At 35.5% G+C, this 18,214-nt stretch overlaps 3 protein-coding genes across 5 annotated transcripts; 2 read left to right on the top strand and 1 right to left on the bottom strand.

Annotated features, from left to right (window-relative positions):
- Positions 1-227: 227 nt before the first annotated feature.
- On the top strand, positions 228-2,392 carry LOC115991820 (codeine O-demethylase-like). 2 transcript variants are annotated; one of them, XM_031115763.1, is made up of 4 exons: positions 228-506; positions 1,089-1,413; positions 1,800-2,078; positions 2,303-2,392. In XM_031115763.1, the coding sequence occupies exons 1-3, from the start codon at positions 334-336 to the stop codon at positions 2,034-2,036; spliced, it is 735 nt and encodes a 244-aa protein (XP_030971623.1). In that variant the 5' UTR covers positions 228-333; the 3' UTR covers positions 2,037-2,078; positions 2,303-2,392. The 2 variants fall into 2 exon arrangements, with proteins under 2 accessions (XP_030971623.1, XP_030971622.1); XM_031115762.1 differs by lacking the exon at positions 2,303-2,392 and having other exon boundaries at positions 1,800-2,240.
- On the bottom strand, positions 2,363-16,522 carry LOC115991818 (pyrophosphate-energized vacuolar membrane proton pump). Of its 2 annotated transcripts, XM_031115759.1 has the most exons (9): positions 16,124-16,522; positions 13,305-13,879; positions 12,837-13,216; positions 11,929-12,015; positions 11,515-11,845; positions 10,711-11,121; positions 10,458-10,517; positions 10,278-10,347; positions 2,363-2,600 (listed from the first exon to the last, which is right to left on the bottom strand). In XM_031115759.1, exons 1-9 carry the CDS (start codon positions 16,371-16,373, stop codon positions 2,416-2,418), a joined length of 2,349 nt encoding a protein of 782 aa, XP_030971619.1. In that variant the 5' UTR covers positions 16,374-16,522; the 3' UTR covers positions 2,363-2,415. The 2 variants fall into 2 exon arrangements, with proteins under 2 accessions (XP_030971619.1, XP_030971620.1); XM_031115760.1 differs by lacking the exon at positions 2,363-2,600 and having other exon boundaries at positions 9,890-10,347; positions 16,124-16,521.
- On the top strand, positions 5,783-8,864 carry LOC115991819 (protein SRG1-like). The gene is made up of 4 exons (XM_031115761.1): positions 5,783-6,290; positions 6,770-7,017; positions 7,546-7,870; positions 8,364-8,864. The coding sequence occupies exons 1-4, from the start codon at positions 6,042-6,044 to the stop codon at positions 8,598-8,600; spliced, it is 1,059 nt and encodes a 352-aa protein (XP_030971621.1). The 5' UTR covers positions 5,783-6,041; the 3' UTR covers positions 8,601-8,864.
- Positions 16,523-18,214: the final 1,692 nt, after the last annotated feature.

Here is an 18,214-nt window from a genome sequence, read left to right as displayed (position 1 = left end):
CATTTTTTGCAATTGAATGTGTGATAGCTAGTTATCATAAGCTCTTGTTTGATGGGGATGCTATAGATGCTAAGGAATACCCTGCAACAGGAAAGGTGTCACTTAGAAGATCATACATCTGAATGTATTGTAAAATACAACATATAAACATAATCTGAAACGTGGTTTCTGTTTTATGTTCGGTTTGAAATATTTGTGTTCCAGGCCATATATTTTAAGCTCTCAGTATAACATACAGGTTTTCTTCTGGTTTTGTAGGCAATAGGACATGGCATTTCAACTTCATTTCTAGACGAGATACGTCAAGTAACAAGGGATTTCTTCCAGCAGCCAATGGAAGAGAAGAATAAGATTGCTAAAGGAGTTAAAGACTTTGAAGGGTATGGAGCTGATCCTGTCCCAGAAGAAGGTCAGTCTCTTGACTGGTCTGATCGCTTGTTTGTTAATGTGTACCCAGAAGATACAAGGAAGAGCAAATTTTGGCCAGAAAGCCCAGCAGCCTTCAGGTGCTTCAACCTTGCCCTTCTTATTGCAAAGAGACCAAGATATGGTTGAATAAACCTAAAATGTAGTAAGAGAAATTAAATCCTGAAAGCACACACATCAATTGTTTTGGTATAATAGTTTTTTATAAATCATTGAAAATGATTAACTAATTAGTCAAATAGACAAAAATACTCAAAAACTTGTAGAAAACTTGCATCATAGATTTTTTTAATTAGTAACTAAAATGCAACCTCTTAAGGTCATTAATTTCTGCATAACACTAGACTGCTTGGCATCATAGGAATTAAATATTTACCAACCATGCGTGTACACACAAAGTATCAAAGCAATGTAAATATATCATCTTAATCAGCAAAAGTGCCAGTAGACATAGCAAACAAACAAAATGAAGGGATTCTGAACAGATAAAGAGCATGCACTTTAGCATCAGTGCTCTATGTTGTTTCACTCTCATAACCCCCCAACACACCACCCCCCCCCCCAACCCACCCCCCACCCAGTCCCCTCTTAAATGGGTTTTGTAATTACACTGAGAAAAAATTGACAATATAAATATGCTTGAGGTACTTGCAATTGTGCAGAGATGTTCTAGAAGAATACACAGTCAAGATGAAGACATTCACAGAGATTGTTTCCAAAGCCATGGCAAAATCATTGAGTTTAGAAGAAAATTGCTTCCTGAATCAGTTTGGTGAAAGAGGACTTCTGAAAGCACGTTTCAACTACTACTCATGTTGTGAAAGGCCTGATCTTGTTTTAGGCCTAAAGCCCCATGCAGATAATTCAGGATACACCATCATTTTGCAAGATGATGTAGAAGGCCTTCAAGTCCACAAAGATGGGAAGTGGTTTACCGTTCCCACAATCTCTCATGCTCTCCTTGTCCTCATGGGTGATCAAATGGAGGTACGGTATATGTGCAGCTAAATTATTGTGTAATCTAAAAGGCATACTCATGAATTTGCATGCGCTACAACAAAACAAAATTCTCATAGAGATCTTCTATGTGAAAACTATTATTGCTAGAGCTGGATTTTGCTTAGGCAGAAGTTTGCAGCATCTATTGAGCACTGAAACAATCTCTAGCGATTCACATTTAACTATCAATAAAATAACTTAAGCAGTGGCAGTATCATCATGGATCTTTCCTTTAATGAAAGAAAATTTACCTCTATATCACTGCAATTTGCATAATAAGAAGTTTGAACAGTTGAAAATATACATGGTAGCATTTTATGTAGAAGTGTAATACATGGTAGCATTTCATAATTGTTTGTTTACTATAATGGCAGATAATGACTAATGGAATGTTCAAGAGCCCTGTACATAGGGTACTGACCAACACTGAGAGGGAGAGGATTTCTGTGGCTATGTTCTATCACCCTGAACCAAAAAAAGAGATTGGACCTGAAGAAGGATTGGTCAACCAGGAAAGGCCAAAGTTATTCAAGAAGGTGAAAGGCTATGCTGTTACACACTGGGAATATTACCAGCGAGGAATGAGAGCTCTTCATGTGGCAAAAGTCTAGAATTGTACTATCTTAGTCTTGCGTGGTTTATGAACAAATAAGGTATTTCACCTATGTTACTTCAGTGGTAAACTCTGTTCTTTATATAAACAATTTGTAGACTCCTTTTTCCTACTTATGGCTTGGCTGCACGTTGGAGATATGCTTGATGTTAATACTTTGAACTTTGATCTGGATAATTGTAAACTAGTGTGGAACAAAGTCGTGTTGTTTCTTTGTACAATTATGGTTACAACAATATATTTTTCAGTATTTGTTTTGTGCAGATATCAGGTTACAGGTAACTAAGGAATTGAATCCTATGCACCAAACGAAGGGAGTATTATTTCCATGTATCAAAAGGGGAGCTGCTATGTACTTGGCCAGTGGGCTGTGGGACTTACAAGAGTGTGTTTGGTAGGGTGGAAAGTAAGATTGATAGAAAATGGTAGAGAGAAAATACAAGAAGGCCACCATGTGTGGCGAAGAAAGGAGCAAACACGAGCGACTCAACTGCCATGAGCTTAATAAGGATGTTGAGTGATGGGCCGGAGGTGTCCTTGAGTGGGTCTCCAATGGTGTCACCAATCACAGCTGAAACTAACAAAAATGCTAACTGCAATGGCAAAGATTGGAATGATGACAGATTTGTATCCTAGAGCAAGGCCAAATATAACATTAGTGGCAGCTCCAGTCCTGCAGGAATCGGCAACATCTTGCACGGGGCTGCAATAAGGAACTTTGTGGGTAAGTATATGCAAGTAATAAGCAAAAAGAAAGAATCATTGTCATGTTAATAATTTTAATACCTGTAGGCATTGCTAGTATAGTACTCCGTAACAAACCCAATAACAAGTCCTGCCCAAAGACAACACCCACGCACAAGAAGAGCTCCCTGTAAGCATGTTCGATGTCAGTAGTTGCATATCAATAATGACATGTTCATTATTTCATATATCTGAAAACTTAGGGTAGCCAATTAATGAAATTCAAGTGGATTAAAGCAGGATGAATTCAAACAATGTGTCAACTCAGTAATTAATCAAATCATTGAGCACATCACCAGGAAGTACATGGTCTTTTGTAGCTCATAATCCATTATCGATGTTCATTTTACAATCTAATTACTTATACAGCATATAATAGACTGGAAAGCACCTCCGGAGGATATAAAGTCAACTAACAGTAGAATATGGGTTATAGATAGCTTGTGTTAGGAAAATCTCTGACCCAATGTTAAACAACTCCATGTAAAGAAAAAGACCTTCCTTTGTGAACCTTAAATAATGTGCAAAAGTATGGTGCAACCAAGAATGTATTACACCTGGAACCTAACAACTATAGACCACCCTCCCCCAACGAAAAAATGAACATAAATCAAAATTAGAAATGATAATCAGATCTTTAAATTAAAAGTGCATGAGTAATATGTTTGAAAACGTATCTAGAGCCAAGAGTCTTGTAGTTCAACTAGTACCTCTTGATGTTTCCAACAGAGACATCCAGAGTTCAAATCCCCCTTCTCCGATTGGGCCGTAATGCATTTTGCACGTCAACCTCTTGAAGGTGACAGGGACTTCTCACTTCTCAGGTAGGCCTCCATTTCATGGGCAATGAAGTCATTTAATTTCTTCTCTTTTCTTTTTCTTTTTTTTTTTTTTTGTTAGTTGAAATTTATTACCTATTCAATGCTAAAAGTTAACGAAATCTGGACCTAGGTTACTTAGAAACACCAAACAAGCGACAATCAAGCCCTGCCACGACATTTTTAATGATCATAGATAGCACGCTTCCTATGCCACTCACATGGGAGATTCACATACATACCACCTCGTGCTTCCAAAAATGACATTAAAGTCGAAACCAATGATCACAAAAAAGAATCTTAAATCAAGGAAACCATTATCCCCATAAACCAAGCAAAAGAATCCAAATGATGTTGTTGTTCTCTAATGGATTGCTGAGTCAGATATGCGAAATCACCTTTGTCAATTTCAAATAATGAGTTACTAAATTATCATCACTCATCATTTACACACTTGCCTGCTTAAAATATCTTTCATCCCAATAATTAGGGATGGGTAAATAATTTGCTACCATAGTTTGAGCTCAGAACTAACTTGGCTGCCAAACTATTGGTGGGTATATTACACCCGTAAGTCCGTAACGCTCTCTCTTTTTTTGGATTTGTGATTCACTGCCAACAAAATAATATATGACACTAAGAATAAAGAATATACTAAAATTCATTCACTTATTAATTATTAAGAATGGATCTAGTAGCTAGAGATACACACTGGGATGTTGTTGAGCAGAAACTATAAGAACAAAGATATTATATATGATGTGAATTTATGCTCCCACACCCTCATAATGTAGTCATGGAAAAAAAAATCTTAACATGATGTATTAAAAATATCTCCCAACCAATTTGCCAAATTATATAAAAATCATTTATATATATACTTTTTAAGGTCATTCACAATCAAGTCATTATAAATGAAATTTAAGATTAAAAAAAACATTGATATTTTTTTCCGTTAATTCAAAATAAAAAATTCATACAATGTTTTTGAAAAATCAAGATATATATAGAATGTTTTAAAACGTTTAATTATATAATCATATTGTCGTGGAATTGGGCTTATCTGTTTCTGAATTTGAAGGTGATTCCGAGGTGGTGTGGAGGGCTTTGAGGGCAGCGGATGGAGCTTACTCATCCATTGGTGAGATTATCAAAGACACGATGTCTATTATAGGTTCACTTAGAACTTTTTCTTTCTCTCATACTAGGCGGCAGGATAATTGTGCGGCCCATACTTGCCAAGAGATCAATTATTTCTTTTCCTTTACTAGTTTAGATAGAGCATGTTCCAACAAACATCAGTTATGTTGTTATTTCTGATTTTCCAACAACTTAATAATAATACTCAATTTTGACTCTCCCAAAAAAAAAAAAAAAGTATTCAAATAATTGTTTGGAATATCTTATATTTAGATTAATCTTTTAGCTACATATATTAATGACTATTTATTGATTATTTTTATTTATTTATTTATTTATTTTTACTTGTTTGAGATATGTAGTTATAATCAACTTGATTTATCATACTAACTCTAAAAATAGGCTTGCAAAAATAATTGAAACAAGCACAAAAATAATTATAACTTATATTTACATTATATCTTTTTATATTAATAAAATATTTTGTGTAATTGATTATTCTTATATTGATTAAAAAAAAATTAACTAATTTTGTTTTCAATATTTTATCTTGATCTTGTCCCTGAACCAAAATCCTAACTCCACCACTAATCGGTCCCAAATTTGAGAACAAAGACTTGATTGTTGTCAATTGAACAACTTCAGTCACGTTTCCAAAGAACATGAGCAAAAGAATCTTGATAATTGAATTCGATTTCCATCTCACATAAGTAGGACGTTATTGTAATTTTCTTTTTTAAAAAAATTAGAAGTGGTCTGATAGTGAGGCTTGTCTAGCTTATTAGTTATAGGTTTACACCAGGCTCAGGCGAGGCGATTCAATTCGAGCTTAAAGTCAATTAAAATCCACAAAGCTGAGCTTGATCAACCTACAACTCAGTTCAGCAGATTATATATCTCTGGTTAATAGAACAGCACAATACACACAGTCCATATAGATATTCAATTTGCTAAAACATGTTTACTCCTTGTCTGCATTTGAGTTGCAATTAGCTGCATTCTGATGCGATTTGTATATGAGACACATGACCAACAACAATTGGCTGAAAAATAGGCAAACCAAATCCCAACATCTTCCTAAGCCACGTCAGTTTGCCCATTGACAAGTCTAAAATTGCACTTAAAATATTGTAAGCTTGTAACTAGAAAACAAGTGGTTGGTTTAAATTGGCCATAAGCAGCAAAGAGTTCACATGTGCTCCAATCATTCACTAATCACTATCCACCATAAATCACTATATAACATTATCAAGTTCTCAGAGAGATCCTTCCAGCCTGAATCCTATTGAGGAGCTGACAAAATGGCCGGAGTTTCCATTCCAACCGCGGATGTATTGCTATCAAGGCGTGTCCAGGAAATGGTTCTCAAAGGTGAAGAGCCACCACCACTCTATATTTGCAGAGACGATGATACTGAAGATGTTTCTTCTGCCTTATCTTCAATCCCTGTCATCGACCTCAGTCTCCTCTCATCTTCGGCAACAATCTTTGAACAAGAAGAAGAACTACAGAAACTTAAATCAGCACTGTGTTCATGGGGCTGCTTTCAGGTCTAAACTCAGCTTTGTGTGTGTGTGTATTTAGACGTTCTAGTGACCACTTCTTCTTAATCTAGATTACTAGTATAATAAAGAGTAGTAGTATTAGGAACTCTTATGGCCTCGTGGGATTTAGAATTTAGGAGTGCATGAGAATCCCCTAGAACTAGTTATCAAGAACCATTTTGTGGTTCCTCTCACAAATTAATCCTAATAGAAACTATAATGATCTACATTTTTTGCAATTGAATGTGTGATAGCTAGTTATCATAAGCTCTTGTTTGATGGGGATGCTATAGATGCTAAGGAATACCCTGCAACAGGAAAAGTGTCACTTAGAAGATCATACATCTGAATGTATTGTAAAATACAACATATAAACATAATCTGAAACCTGGTTTCTGTTTTATGTTCGGTTTGAAATATTTGTGTTCCAGGCCATATATTTTAAGCTCTCAGTGTTACATACAGGTTTTCTTCTGGTTTTGTAGGCAATAGGACATGGCATTTCAACTTCGTTTCTAGACGAGATACGTCAAGTAACAAGGGATTTCTTCCAGCAGCCAATGGAAGAGAAGAATAAGATTGCTAAAGGAGTTAAAGACTTTGAAGGGTACGGAGCTGATCCTGTCCCAGAAGAAGGTCAGTCTCTTGACTGGTCCGATCGCTTGTTTGTTGATGTGTACCCAGAAGATACAAGGAAGAGCAAATTTTGGCCAGAAAGCCCAGCAGCCTTCAGGTTCTTCCACCTTGCCCTTCTTATTTCAAAAGAGACCAAGATATGGTTGAATAAACCTAAAATGTAGTAAGAGAAATCAAATCCTGAAAGCACACACATCAATTGTTTTAGTATAATAGTTGTTTATAAATCATTGGAAATGATTAACTAATTAGTCAAATAGACAAAAATACTCAAAAACTTGTAGAAAACTTGCATCATAGATTTTTTTAATTAGTAGCTGAAATGCACCTCTTAAAGTCATTAATTTCTGCATAACACTAGACTGCTTGGCATCATAGGAATTAAATATTTACCAACCATGTGCGTACCCACAAAGCTTCAAAGCAATGTAAATATATCATCTCAATCATCAAAAGTGCCAGTAGATATAGCAAACAAACAAAATTAAGGGATGCTGAACAGATAAAGAGCATGCAGATTAGCATCCCCAACCCCCCACCCCAGTCCCCTCTTAAATGGGTTTTGTAATTACACTGAGAAAAAATTGACAATATAAATATGCTTGAGGTACTTGCAATTGTGCAGAGATGTTCTAGAAGAATACACAGTCAACATGAAGACATTCACAGAGATTGTTTCCAAAGCCATGGCAAAATCATTGAGTTTAGAAGAAAATTGCTTCCTGAATCAGTTTGGTGAAAGAGGACTTCTGCAAGCACGTTTCAACTACTACTCATGTTGTGAAAGGCCTGATCTTATTTTAGGCCTAAAGCCCCATGCAGATGGATCAGGATACACCATCATTTTGCAAGATGATGTAGAAGGCCTTCAAGTCCACAAAGATGGGAAGTGGTTTACCGTTCCGACAATCTCTCATGCTCTCCTTGTCCTCATGGGTGATCAAATGGAGGTACGGTATATGTGCAGCTAAATTATTGTGTAATCTAAAAGGCATACTCATGAATTTGCATACGCTACAACAAAACGAAATTCTCATAGAGATCTTCTATATGAAAACTATTATTGCTAGAGCTGGATTTTGCTTAGGCAGAAGTTTGCAGCATCTATTGAGCACTGACATGTGAAGACTGTGGAAGCTATCTAAACATCTCTAGCCATTCACATTTAACTATCAATAAAATAACTTAAGCAGTGGCAGTATCATCATGGACCTTTCCAAAGAAGACAGCGTCATACATTTCCAAAAAGGGACAAAAATACCATACTAGAAAAATGGTTATAAATCGCATAGGAAGGCCTATTAATGAAAGAAAATCTACTTCTATATCACTGCAATTTGCATAATAAGAAGTTTGAACAGTTGAAAATATACATGGTAGCATTTTATGTAGAAGTGTAATACATGGTAGCATTTTATAATTGGTTGTTTACTATAATGGCAGATAATTACTAATGGAATGTTCAAGAGCCCTGTACATAGGGTACTGACCAACTCTGAGAGGGAGAGGATTTCTGTGGCTATGTTCTATACGCCTGAACCGAAAAAAGAGATTGGACCTGAAGAAGGATTGGTCAACCAGGAAAGGCCAAAGTTATTCAAGAAGGTGAAAGGCTATGCTGATACACACTGGGAATATTACCAGCGAGGAGTGAGAGCTCTTCATGTCGCAAAAGTCTAGAATTGTACTATCTTAGTCTTGCGTGCTTTATGAACAGATAAGGCATTTCACCTATGTTACTTCAATGGTAATCTCTGTCCTTTATGTAAACAATTTGTAGACTCCTTATTCCTACTTATGGCTTGGCTGCACGTTGGAGATATGCTTAATGTTAATACTTAGAACTTTGATCTGGATAATTGTAAACTAGTGTGGAACAACGTCATGTTGTTTCTTCGTACAATTATGGTTACAACAATATATTTTCAGTATTTGTTTTGTGCAGATATCAGGTTACAGGTAACTGAGGAATTGAATCCTAGGCACCAAAGGAAGGGAGTATTATTTCCATGTATCAAAAGGGGAGCTGCTATGAACTTGGCCAGTGGGTTGTGGGACTTAAAAAGAGTGTGTTTGTTAGGGTGGAAAGTAAGATTGATAGAAAATGGTAAGAGAGAAAATACAAGATAGATTAATATTCTCTCTTGTATGGTAAAGTAGACAAGTGGAAGGACAAAAAAAAAATCCACAATTTCTAATCTTTCGAAAATAGGAGATCATGTCTAATATAGTTTTTTGAAGGGGAAAATGTCTAATATAGTTGATTTGATCATCTTATCAATTTAATACAAAAACATAATAGGAATTTAATACTCTGTGCTTTGCTTTTCTTTTATCCCTCCTACCAAACACAATTCAAGAAAATTAATAATCTCCTCTCCCCTCTATTTGTTTCATCTTTCTTACATTTTCTTTCCTCTCTACCAGGAGTTACATTACCGCATTCATGATCTATCTTATTTCCCTCATTTATTTGGGTAAAATTCTGAAGTTCTAACGGCCAACTTTTGTAATGTTTCTTTAGATTCCATGTGATTATCCTTTTAAACGGTGGAAAAATTGAGTTCCCCCAGTTTTTTAAACAAACTTCTAAAGGACATTGATGAATTTAAAAAGATAGGTTTTTTGAATAAAACCCCACAGCAGAGTGCTAAAAATACAGCCTATAATGAATGCCGGGATAGACATCATGGTCTAAAATCTTTGCTAAACCCTGCTTTTTTTCGGGAAAAAAGGTTTCAAACTAAATGATTGCAGAAACTCAATAGATCGTCAATCCATGTCTGATCATGTGAAGTGCATCCAAGTTGAAAGCGTTTTCCCAGTGAAATTCCTTGAAGGCCTGATGCACTCAAGTCTTAGGAAGGAAACTTGAAAAGGCACGAGTTGAATGCGTTTTCAATTTCTATGAAGTACGAACCCTTCAATAAAATCATTTTCCACAAGATTTTTGTAGTAAGCTTACTGCATAATGCAAATATGTAGTCAATATGAAACTTGCGGCCTATGTCAAGCGCAATTTTCAAATGTTATCCTCATATTTGGAAAAATCATTTCGCAAAGTTAATTCTCAAAGTTCATGATTGAATCAAACACTACCTAAGGGCAGAGAAGGATAATGATACAAGAAAAAAACAAGTTAATAAACCTCTTCTGGCGGACAAAATTAAGATAAAATTGAAATAAACTTCTTGCCCGCAGTGTTCTTTTTTGTCAATTCTCAGAAGATCTTGAAAAGAAGGCCACCATGTGTGGCGAAGAAAGGAGCAAACACAAGCGACTCAACTGCCATGAGCTTAATAAGGATGTTGAGTGATGGGCCGGAGGTGTCCTTGAGTGGGTCTCCAATGGTGTCACCAATCACAGCTGCCTTGTGTGGGTCAGACCCCTTCGGGCCAAGGCTCCTTGCATGCTCTGAAGCACCAGCCTGACAATTCAATCCCAGGAAAAAAAAAACTCATCAGTACCCTGAATTGGTCAAATAATGATGACCAGGAACTTGATGTAGAGAGAACAAATTAGCTACTTGATTTTTACCTCAATATACTTCTTAGCATTATCCCAAGCTCCACCGGTATTAGATGCAGATATTGCTATCTGTAAAAGCACAAACCCAAAGCCAAAATGCAAAGTAAAGTCAGCAAACAATTACACTAATCATATGCAACGTGAAGACCTATTGGGCATTCATAACATTTCTTTGACTAAATTACAAATTTATATTAGTTACTACTATAGTATATAATTTGAGAAGCACAGTTACTGCAATGTTTCAATAATTTAACATTACCTGCACACCAGAAACAAGGGAACCAGCCAGAACACCAGATAGGGTCTCCACGCCAAAGAAGATTCCAACAATAAGAGGTGTAAGCATGACAAGGGCACCAGGAGGAATCATCTCTTTGATGGATGCATCAGTGGAGATCTTCACACAGGTAGCATAGTCGGGCTTGGCAAGACCCTCCATGAGACCTGGAATAGTGTTGAATTGCCTACGTACCTCCTCAACCATTTTCAAGGCTGCACTTCCCACACTCTTCATGGTCATGGCAGAGAACCAGTAAGGAAGCATGGCACCCACAATCAGTCCAATGAAAACCTTGGGGGTCAATACATCAACGGTTGAAATAGCAGCACGGCTCACAAAAGCACCAAATAGAGCCAAAGACACAAGTGCAGCAGATCCAATTGCAAATCCCTACAAACATATGAGAATTGAAGCTCAGTGAAATCCATAAGGAATAAAACTTTGTAGAAGACATGTAATTTGTAGTTTAAAAAAAAAAAAATGATCTTTTTTTTTTTTGTTGGGTGAAAAAAAAAAAAACTAATCAAGGTAAAAGGAAACCGGCACAGACAAGCTGGCACAGTTGGTTACGAGAAACAAACAGGGGGTTCAAGGCTTGTGGGAGGCAGGAAGCAGCTTAAATTATGTTTCTATAGTCATGTTGGAAGTCACACTGAGGCATCTTCCCAGACTATATAAGACTAGTTCCATAAAAAATGAATCTGCAAAACTCTATACTAACAAATCATCATTTGCAAAATCAAAACGATAACAAAACTCAAGAACAGGCGGGTATCACAATACCTTGCCAATGGCAGCAGTGGTGTTACCAGCAGCATCTAGGGCATCAGTTCTTTCACGGATTCGGTGGCTCATGCCCGCCATCTCAGCAATACCTCCAGCATTGTCACTGATGGGTCCATAAGCATCGATAGCCAACCCAGTAGCAATGGTGCTCAGCATCCCAAGAGCAGCCACTGCAATTCCATACATTGCAGCAAAGCTGAAACTAACAAAAATGCTAACTGCAATGGCAAAGATTGGAATGATGACTGATTTGTATCCTAGAGCAAGGCCAAATATAACATTAGTGGCAGCTCCAGTCCTGCAGGAATCAGCAACATCTTGCACGGGGCTGCAATAAGGAACTTTGTGGGTAAGTATATGCAATTAATAAGCAAAAAGAAAGAATCATTGTCATGTTAATAATTTTAATACCTGTAGGCATTGCTAGTATAGTACTCTGTAACAAACCCAATAACAAGTCCAGCCCAAAGACCAACACCCACGCACAAGAAGAGCTCCCTGTAAGCATGTTTGATGTCAGTAGTTGCATATCAATAATGACATGTTCATTATTTCATATATCTGAAAACTTAGGGGAGCCAATTAATGAAATTCAAGTGGGTTAAAGCAGGATGAATTCAAACAATGTGTCGACTCAGTAATTGATCAAATCACTGAGCACATCACCAGTAAGTACATGGTCTTTTGTAGCTCATAATCCATTATCGATGTTCATTTTACAATCTAATTACTTTACACAGCATATAATAGACTGGAAAGCACCTCCGGAGGATATAAAGTCAACTAACAGAAGAATATGGGTTATAGATAGCTTGTGTTAGGAAAATCTCTGACCCAATGTTAAACAACTCCATGTAAAGAAAAAGACCTTCCTTTGTGAACCTTAAATAATGTGCAAAAGTATAGTGCAAGCAAGAATGTATTACACCTGGAACCTAACAACTAAAGACCACCCTCCCCCAACGAAAAAATGAACATAAATCAAAATTAGAAATGATAATCAGATCTTTAAATTAAAAGTGCATGAGTAATATGTTTGAAAACATATCTAAAGCCAAGAGCCTTGTAGCTCAATTGGCACCTCTTGATGTTTCGAACGGAGACATCTAGAGTTCAAGTCCCCCCTCCCCTATTGCAACTATCGAATATGAGAGAGAGAGAGAGAGAGAGAGAGAGAAACATATCTAGAATGTTCCTGAAGATTATATGCATGGTTACCAGTTAGTGTAGAATAAGAACTTATATGTGTGGAAAACAATATACTTAAAACAGCACCTTTCTACATAACACATTTGAAAGGAAAAACGAGTAAATCTTACCAGTTCTTCACAACTTTTTGAACCCCAAAATTGTAAATTGTGAAGGATGATGGCAGAGCAACCCAGCTAACAATCGCAATCCCCACAGTCATGAGAACAGTGGAGATGATTAGTTGCTTTTTCAGTGCTGGTTCAATTTCCTTGACAGCCTTGATTTCAAAGAAATCAGTTGCAAAGAGGGTTGTGATTAAACAGACAAGGATACCCATAGAACTGATGAGAAGTGGATAGCACATTGCAGTGAATTCATGGTTGATACCAAAGGAGGAGATGGAAGCAACAACAAGGGCAGCACAAGATGATTCAGCATACGAGCCAAAAAGATCAGATCCCATTCCAGCAATATCCCCAACATTATCACCAACATTGTCTGCAATTACCTGAATGAATGACAACGTACCTTAATCATTACAAACCCACAATAACAGTGGCTAAAACAGTTAATTTTAGAAAAGAGACATGGCTTACAGCTGGGTTTCTAGGGTCATCTTCTGGAATGTTTCTTTCAACCTTTCCTACAAGGTCAGCACCAACATCTGCAGCCTTAGTATAAATACCGCCACCAACTCTTCCAAAGAGTGCCATGGAAGATCCACCAAGACCATAACCAGTTATAGCCTCAAAAAGGCCTTCCCAATCATCACCATAGTACAGCTTAAAGAGATTGATAGTAATGTAAAGAACCAAAAGACCGTTTGCAGCAAGTAGAAAACCCATCACTGCACCAGATCTGAATGCGGTAATGAAGGCCTTCCCAACACCCTTTCTTGCTTCCAGAGTTGTCCTTGCATTGGCATAAGTAGCAATTTTCATTCCAAGGTAACCAGACAAAACTGAGGTTAAAGCACCAAGCACAAAAGAGACAGTGCTAAAGATTGCAGTTGCAAGTGCTGGCTTGCATAACTTTTCTGCATCATAAGTGCAGGGCTGGTTTTTTGTGCTGAAGCCCTTGACAGACCCCAAGAAGAGGAAGATCAAAATTGCAAAAGCAACCATAAAGACCCCAACATACTGATATTCGGTAAAGAGGAAGGATGTCGCACCTTTTACATGAATGCAAACAATAATTTTAATAAAATACAACCATATCTGGTGATAAACTGCAGCTTAAAATCTGAACATATACACAATTAGCTTATAAGAGAAGTGCCTAAACCATATGAGACTGCAAGCAAAGACTATAAACTGCTCCAAATAAATCAGGGATCATAATTATTTGGCCATTACCAATAAAGTAGCAAATCTGGCAATATCAAGTTGCAAACAGATACCCATTGTAACATAGAATTATGCAGTGCAGTGGTAGGAAATCTAAAGATGAAGAAAATTCAGGGATTGAAAAGACTGGTGTAATAAAAAAAAATTATCATCAATGCTAAAGCTACTACCAATTTTAGTACAAAAAGCTTTCAAAATTGTGTGGCAATGACTTTCATCAACAACCAAAAAAGGTTATACCCAATGCCACATCAACAACATAATAAATAAATTTCTTGATTACTTTTTTGTTTTATGTTTAAAAGTTGACACATAAGTTTGTAAGATTTATGTAGTAAATTTGTAATAGCCCTAACCTGACAAATAATCAACAAATGGGACATGAGCACTGGTTCATCCAAGACTATTGGAAAATTAATACATTATGATGAGATCGTTTAACCTTGTAATAGCCCTAACTTGACAAAAAAAAAGGGGGAAAATGAGCACTGGTTGTAAGAGCCTATATATATATATATAACCAAGCCTGACTTTTAGTTGACCTCATAATATTATGTCACAATTTTATACATAATTATTTTAATATATATTTTTAATTAAATTTAAATTTCTATTCTATATTTAAAATCTCCATTAAAATCTTAGCATATCATGTTAAAATACATAGTTCCCTATACAAATGCAATCATAATGAATATCTATTAATAACTATCATAATTATCAAATTTCATATTAAAAATATATATATATATATATATATATTATATTACCAAGGGTTATTGACAAATGTGTGTATATACACACACACACACACACACACACACACAAGAGAATCCTACTTTCTCAAACAAACTTCATTAGCATTAGACAGAATGCCATGCCCATGATGTTTTGCAAAAAGCAAGGGGCATTTTATCCCTGTGGCATCGCATTAGGAATATTCTTTTCAGCCACAAAACTATATCTTCTTCTTTTTTTTCCTAGGTAAGTCGAACCATTTCTTATACTGACACCATTCTTATACTACCACTAAAATCACTTGTTCAAAATACTCAGAAGTCAGAACGTAGATCCATTTCCACATGCCATATTCTCAGTTTTTTTCTTTTTTTTTAAATAATTAAGAAATACTCCTGAAATCCTTCATTTACATAGGACAAAAAAAATTAACTCCTCCAAGTAACGACAAGGTAAACACGAATAACATTTACTTTCCCAAACAACAACATGAAAATCGAAACAAAAAAAAGAAAGAAAACAACAAAGAATAAAACAAAATTGTTTTAAATGTTTTTTCTCTTTTTATAATTAATACACAATAATATCTTTGATCCCCAAAGATGCAACAACACGGTAAATAAAGCCACATACATTGAATGACAGCATTCACGTGCACCACACGAGCAGTACACATCTAGTAAACAATGGTAATACCCAAAAAGCCAAACGTATTTACATAGAAAAAGACAAAAATCATTAACATCCATCCCGGTAATAAAAATTGAAACTTGAAAATATACATTATCTTCTAGATCTAAAGTAAACACGGCAAAATAATTAAAAACATTTACTAATTAGTAATAACAAATAAAAATACGTCAAACCCAAAAGCTAAAAAAAAGCAGATCCAATAGTAAAAGCTTAACGTAAAGAAAGAAAAAGTCCATAAAAGGGTACTCTATCTCATACGTAGAAAAATTCAAAAAACGCGAAGGTTTCGTCAACTTTTGTTGACGTGTGAAACCCTATAATACACCTTGTTTGGTTGCGAATTTCCAAAGCGTAAAGTTCACAACTTTTTTAGTTTTTTTTTTTTTTTTTTTAGAAAACAGAAAAAACTACCAGTTCAGCTGAAAAACCATTAAAAAAAATTCAAGTTCGAAATTACACTTTCTTTTGCTCGTTTTCTTAACAAAAACAAGTCAAGAATATTATTTAGTAAGCTCAAAATCTGACTTTTCTTTTCTTTTTTTAACTTTCCTTCATTTTCTTAGTTGCCAAACGAAATCCAAAAGCTCATAATTTTCTGTCAAAACACTGCAAGAACCGTTAGATCTAAGCTCTCTCACCTTCGGAAATGGCGTTCTGAATCTCAGCGCACTTAACGACGACGTTTTGGTCGTTGATGCCGTCCTCCTCTTCGATCAAGTACTCGCCGTAACCGTTCTTGTTGTTGTTTCCGGACTGAGGCGGCGCGTGGCGCTCGGGCGTGACCTTCACGCGCGAGACTAGTATAAACTGCACGAACGAGAAGGCGATCCCGATCACAGCGCAGACTGGGATCACGATCTCCGTCGCCAGCTCCGAGAGCAATGCCATCCTTAGCCGGAACCCTAGCTCCACTCGCGTGTCCCCACGCGCCGGAAAATGAAAAGCCTAAGCTAAATACAGTACACACGCACACACTGTGAGAGAGAGAAAGAGAGTCACACAGAGAGTGAAAATCAGTGAGTGAAGCTCTTTGGGCTAAGGTTCAAGTGGTTTTATAATAAGAGGGTTAAGGATAAAAATTGCTTACGTGTGTTTTGTTGTTTGAAGGTGTTAAAATAAAATATTTTTGGTCCTCGTGTTTGGAATTATTTTTAATTTTAGCGTGCGTTTGCCGTTTGCAGCGTTTTGGATTTTAAAATTAGTTTCCACGGCACTATAGCAGTTTCAGCCATATCATATGAAAACCTACAGCGGATTATTTGCTACCGTATCTTTTTACTATTTATATTTTAAAATTATCTTATTACAATGTTTTTAATTTTTAATTTTTAATAAAATAAACGATATTTAAATTGGCTCTTAGTATTCAAGTTTTCATCATTTTTGTTTCGATCCTTCTATATTGAAAGAGAAGGTTAAAAAATAAATAAAAATCTTATTATTGGGACACATTAAACTCCAAACTTTTAAATAAATTTTTTTGTGTGTTCCAAATAACTTAATTAGTAAAAACTTTTATCATCGAAGTTCAAATCTCACTTACATCAAAAATCAATTGATGTATCAATTATCAAAAATTGATTGGTGTTTTAACCTGATGATAAGTTAAAATTTCATCATACATAAAATAAAATTTAAATTTAAAAATATTTTAAAACACAAATTGCTAATTAAAAAATGGGACAGTTAACGGATAACCTTAAATCAATTGTTAATAGATCATTTTAAGAAAGTTTTGATATCATTTTTATTGAAAATATAAAAAATGGTCAAAAACATTAGTTTTTTTTTATAAAATGTTTTTAAAAATATTTCATAAATCAATTTTTTTATAACATTCATTAACTTTTCTATTTAAAATTAATCTCTTCCTTTATTAAAAAAAAAATAGTCTTTTTCTAAAGTGAAATGACGGTTATGACTAAAATGATAAGATTTAAATAAAATGCACGAAAACTTGAGGATCAAAATTAAAATAAAGTCAAAATGTAAGGACAAGAAGGAATTTTTGCCTAAAAATGTGAGTTTTCGATTTATGATAGTGGCCGTTGGATTGAGGTTTATTATGTGAGATTTGAAAGGATCGTACGGTTGGTGAGTGGTGATTATCATATCTAGATGCGAGATGTGGGACCGAGGAATTGGTTAAGAAGGATTTGGATCTGGTGCAATACCTAGGGTATTGCACCGGGTGCAATTGCTATCAATGGTTGAGATTGATAGTTGCAAAAAGCAACTTTCAATCTCAACCATTGATTAAAAAAAATTAAAAAAAAAAGTTAACAAAAGTAAAAAGTAAAAATTTAAAAAGTAAAATGTAAAAAAAATTGTGAGAGTGGGGGAGGTGAATTGCACCCGGTGCAATACCCTAGGTATTGCACCGGATCCTAATCCGGTTAAGAAAACCCTTTCATTTTACCCAGATTATTCGAAGCATCTATGTCGGAATCGCTTTTATTTTACTCTCGATTATTCGCTTTTGATGCCTTTTTTTATGGAATATATTCCCTGCACCGCACCACTACTAGAGTCTAGATATGATGCGCCATCAACTCACAGATATATGTATATGTCTTGTCTCTTGTCCTTGTAAAGCTGTGACTGGGTCCTAATAAATATTATTACTTTTTTTTTTTTTTTGAAACTCCTAATAAATATTACTAATTTTTATCCAAGATTAATAGTTAATAAACCGGACATATCAGGTTGAGGAGTGAAATTTCCTAACT

The sequence above is a fragment of the Quercus lobata genome, chromosome 5 (genome assembly GCF_001633185.2).
Source record: "Quercus lobata isolate SW786 chromosome 5, ValleyOak3.0 Primary Assembly, whole genome shotgun sequence".
Classification (NCBI taxonomy): Eukaryota; Viridiplantae; Streptophyta; class Magnoliopsida; order Fagales; family Fagaceae; genus Quercus; species Quercus lobata.
The sequence above is the reverse complement of the archived record's forward strand: the minus strand, read 5'-3'. Positions and strand labels throughout refer to the sequence as shown.

Bases quoted from the DNA above. Each gene is read 5' to 3' on its own strand.
- LOC115991819 (XM_031115761.1), top strand. From the start codon at position 6,042: ATGGCCGGAGTTTCCATTCCAACCGCGGATGTATTGCTATCAAGGCGT. The intron at 6,291-6,769 runs GTCTAAACTCAG...CTGGTTTTGTAG, and splicing joins GTTCATGGGGCTGCTTTCAG to GCAATAGGACATGGCATTTC. The intron at 7,018-7,545 runs GTTCTTCCACCT...GCAATTGTGCAG, and splicing joins GAAAGCCCAGCAGCCTTCAG to AGATGTTCTAGAAGAATACA.
- LOC115991820 (XM_031115763.1), top strand. From the start codon at position 334: ATGGAAGAGAAGAATAAGATTGCTAAAGGAGTTAAAGACTTTGAAGGG. The intron at 507-1,088 runs GTGCTTCAACCT...GCAATTGTGCAG, and splicing joins GAAAGCCCAGCAGCCTTCAG to AGATGTTCTAGAAGAATACA. The intron at 1,414-1,799 runs GTACGGTATATG...CTATAATGGCAG, and splicing joins TCATGGGTGATCAAATGGAG to ATAATGACTAATGGAATGTT.
- LOC115991818 (XM_031115759.1), bottom strand. From the start codon at position 16,373: ATGGCATTGCTCTCGGAGCTGGCGACGGAGATCGTGATCCCAGTCTGC. The intron at 10,518-10,710 runs GTAATGTTAAAT...GTGCTTTTACAG, and splicing joins CCCTTGTTTCTGGTGTGCAG to ATAGCAATATCTGCATCTAA. The intron at 2,601-10,277 runs GTGACACCATTG...CAGCTGTGATTG, and splicing joins ACACAAGGCAGCTGTGATTG to GTGACACCATTGGAGACCCA.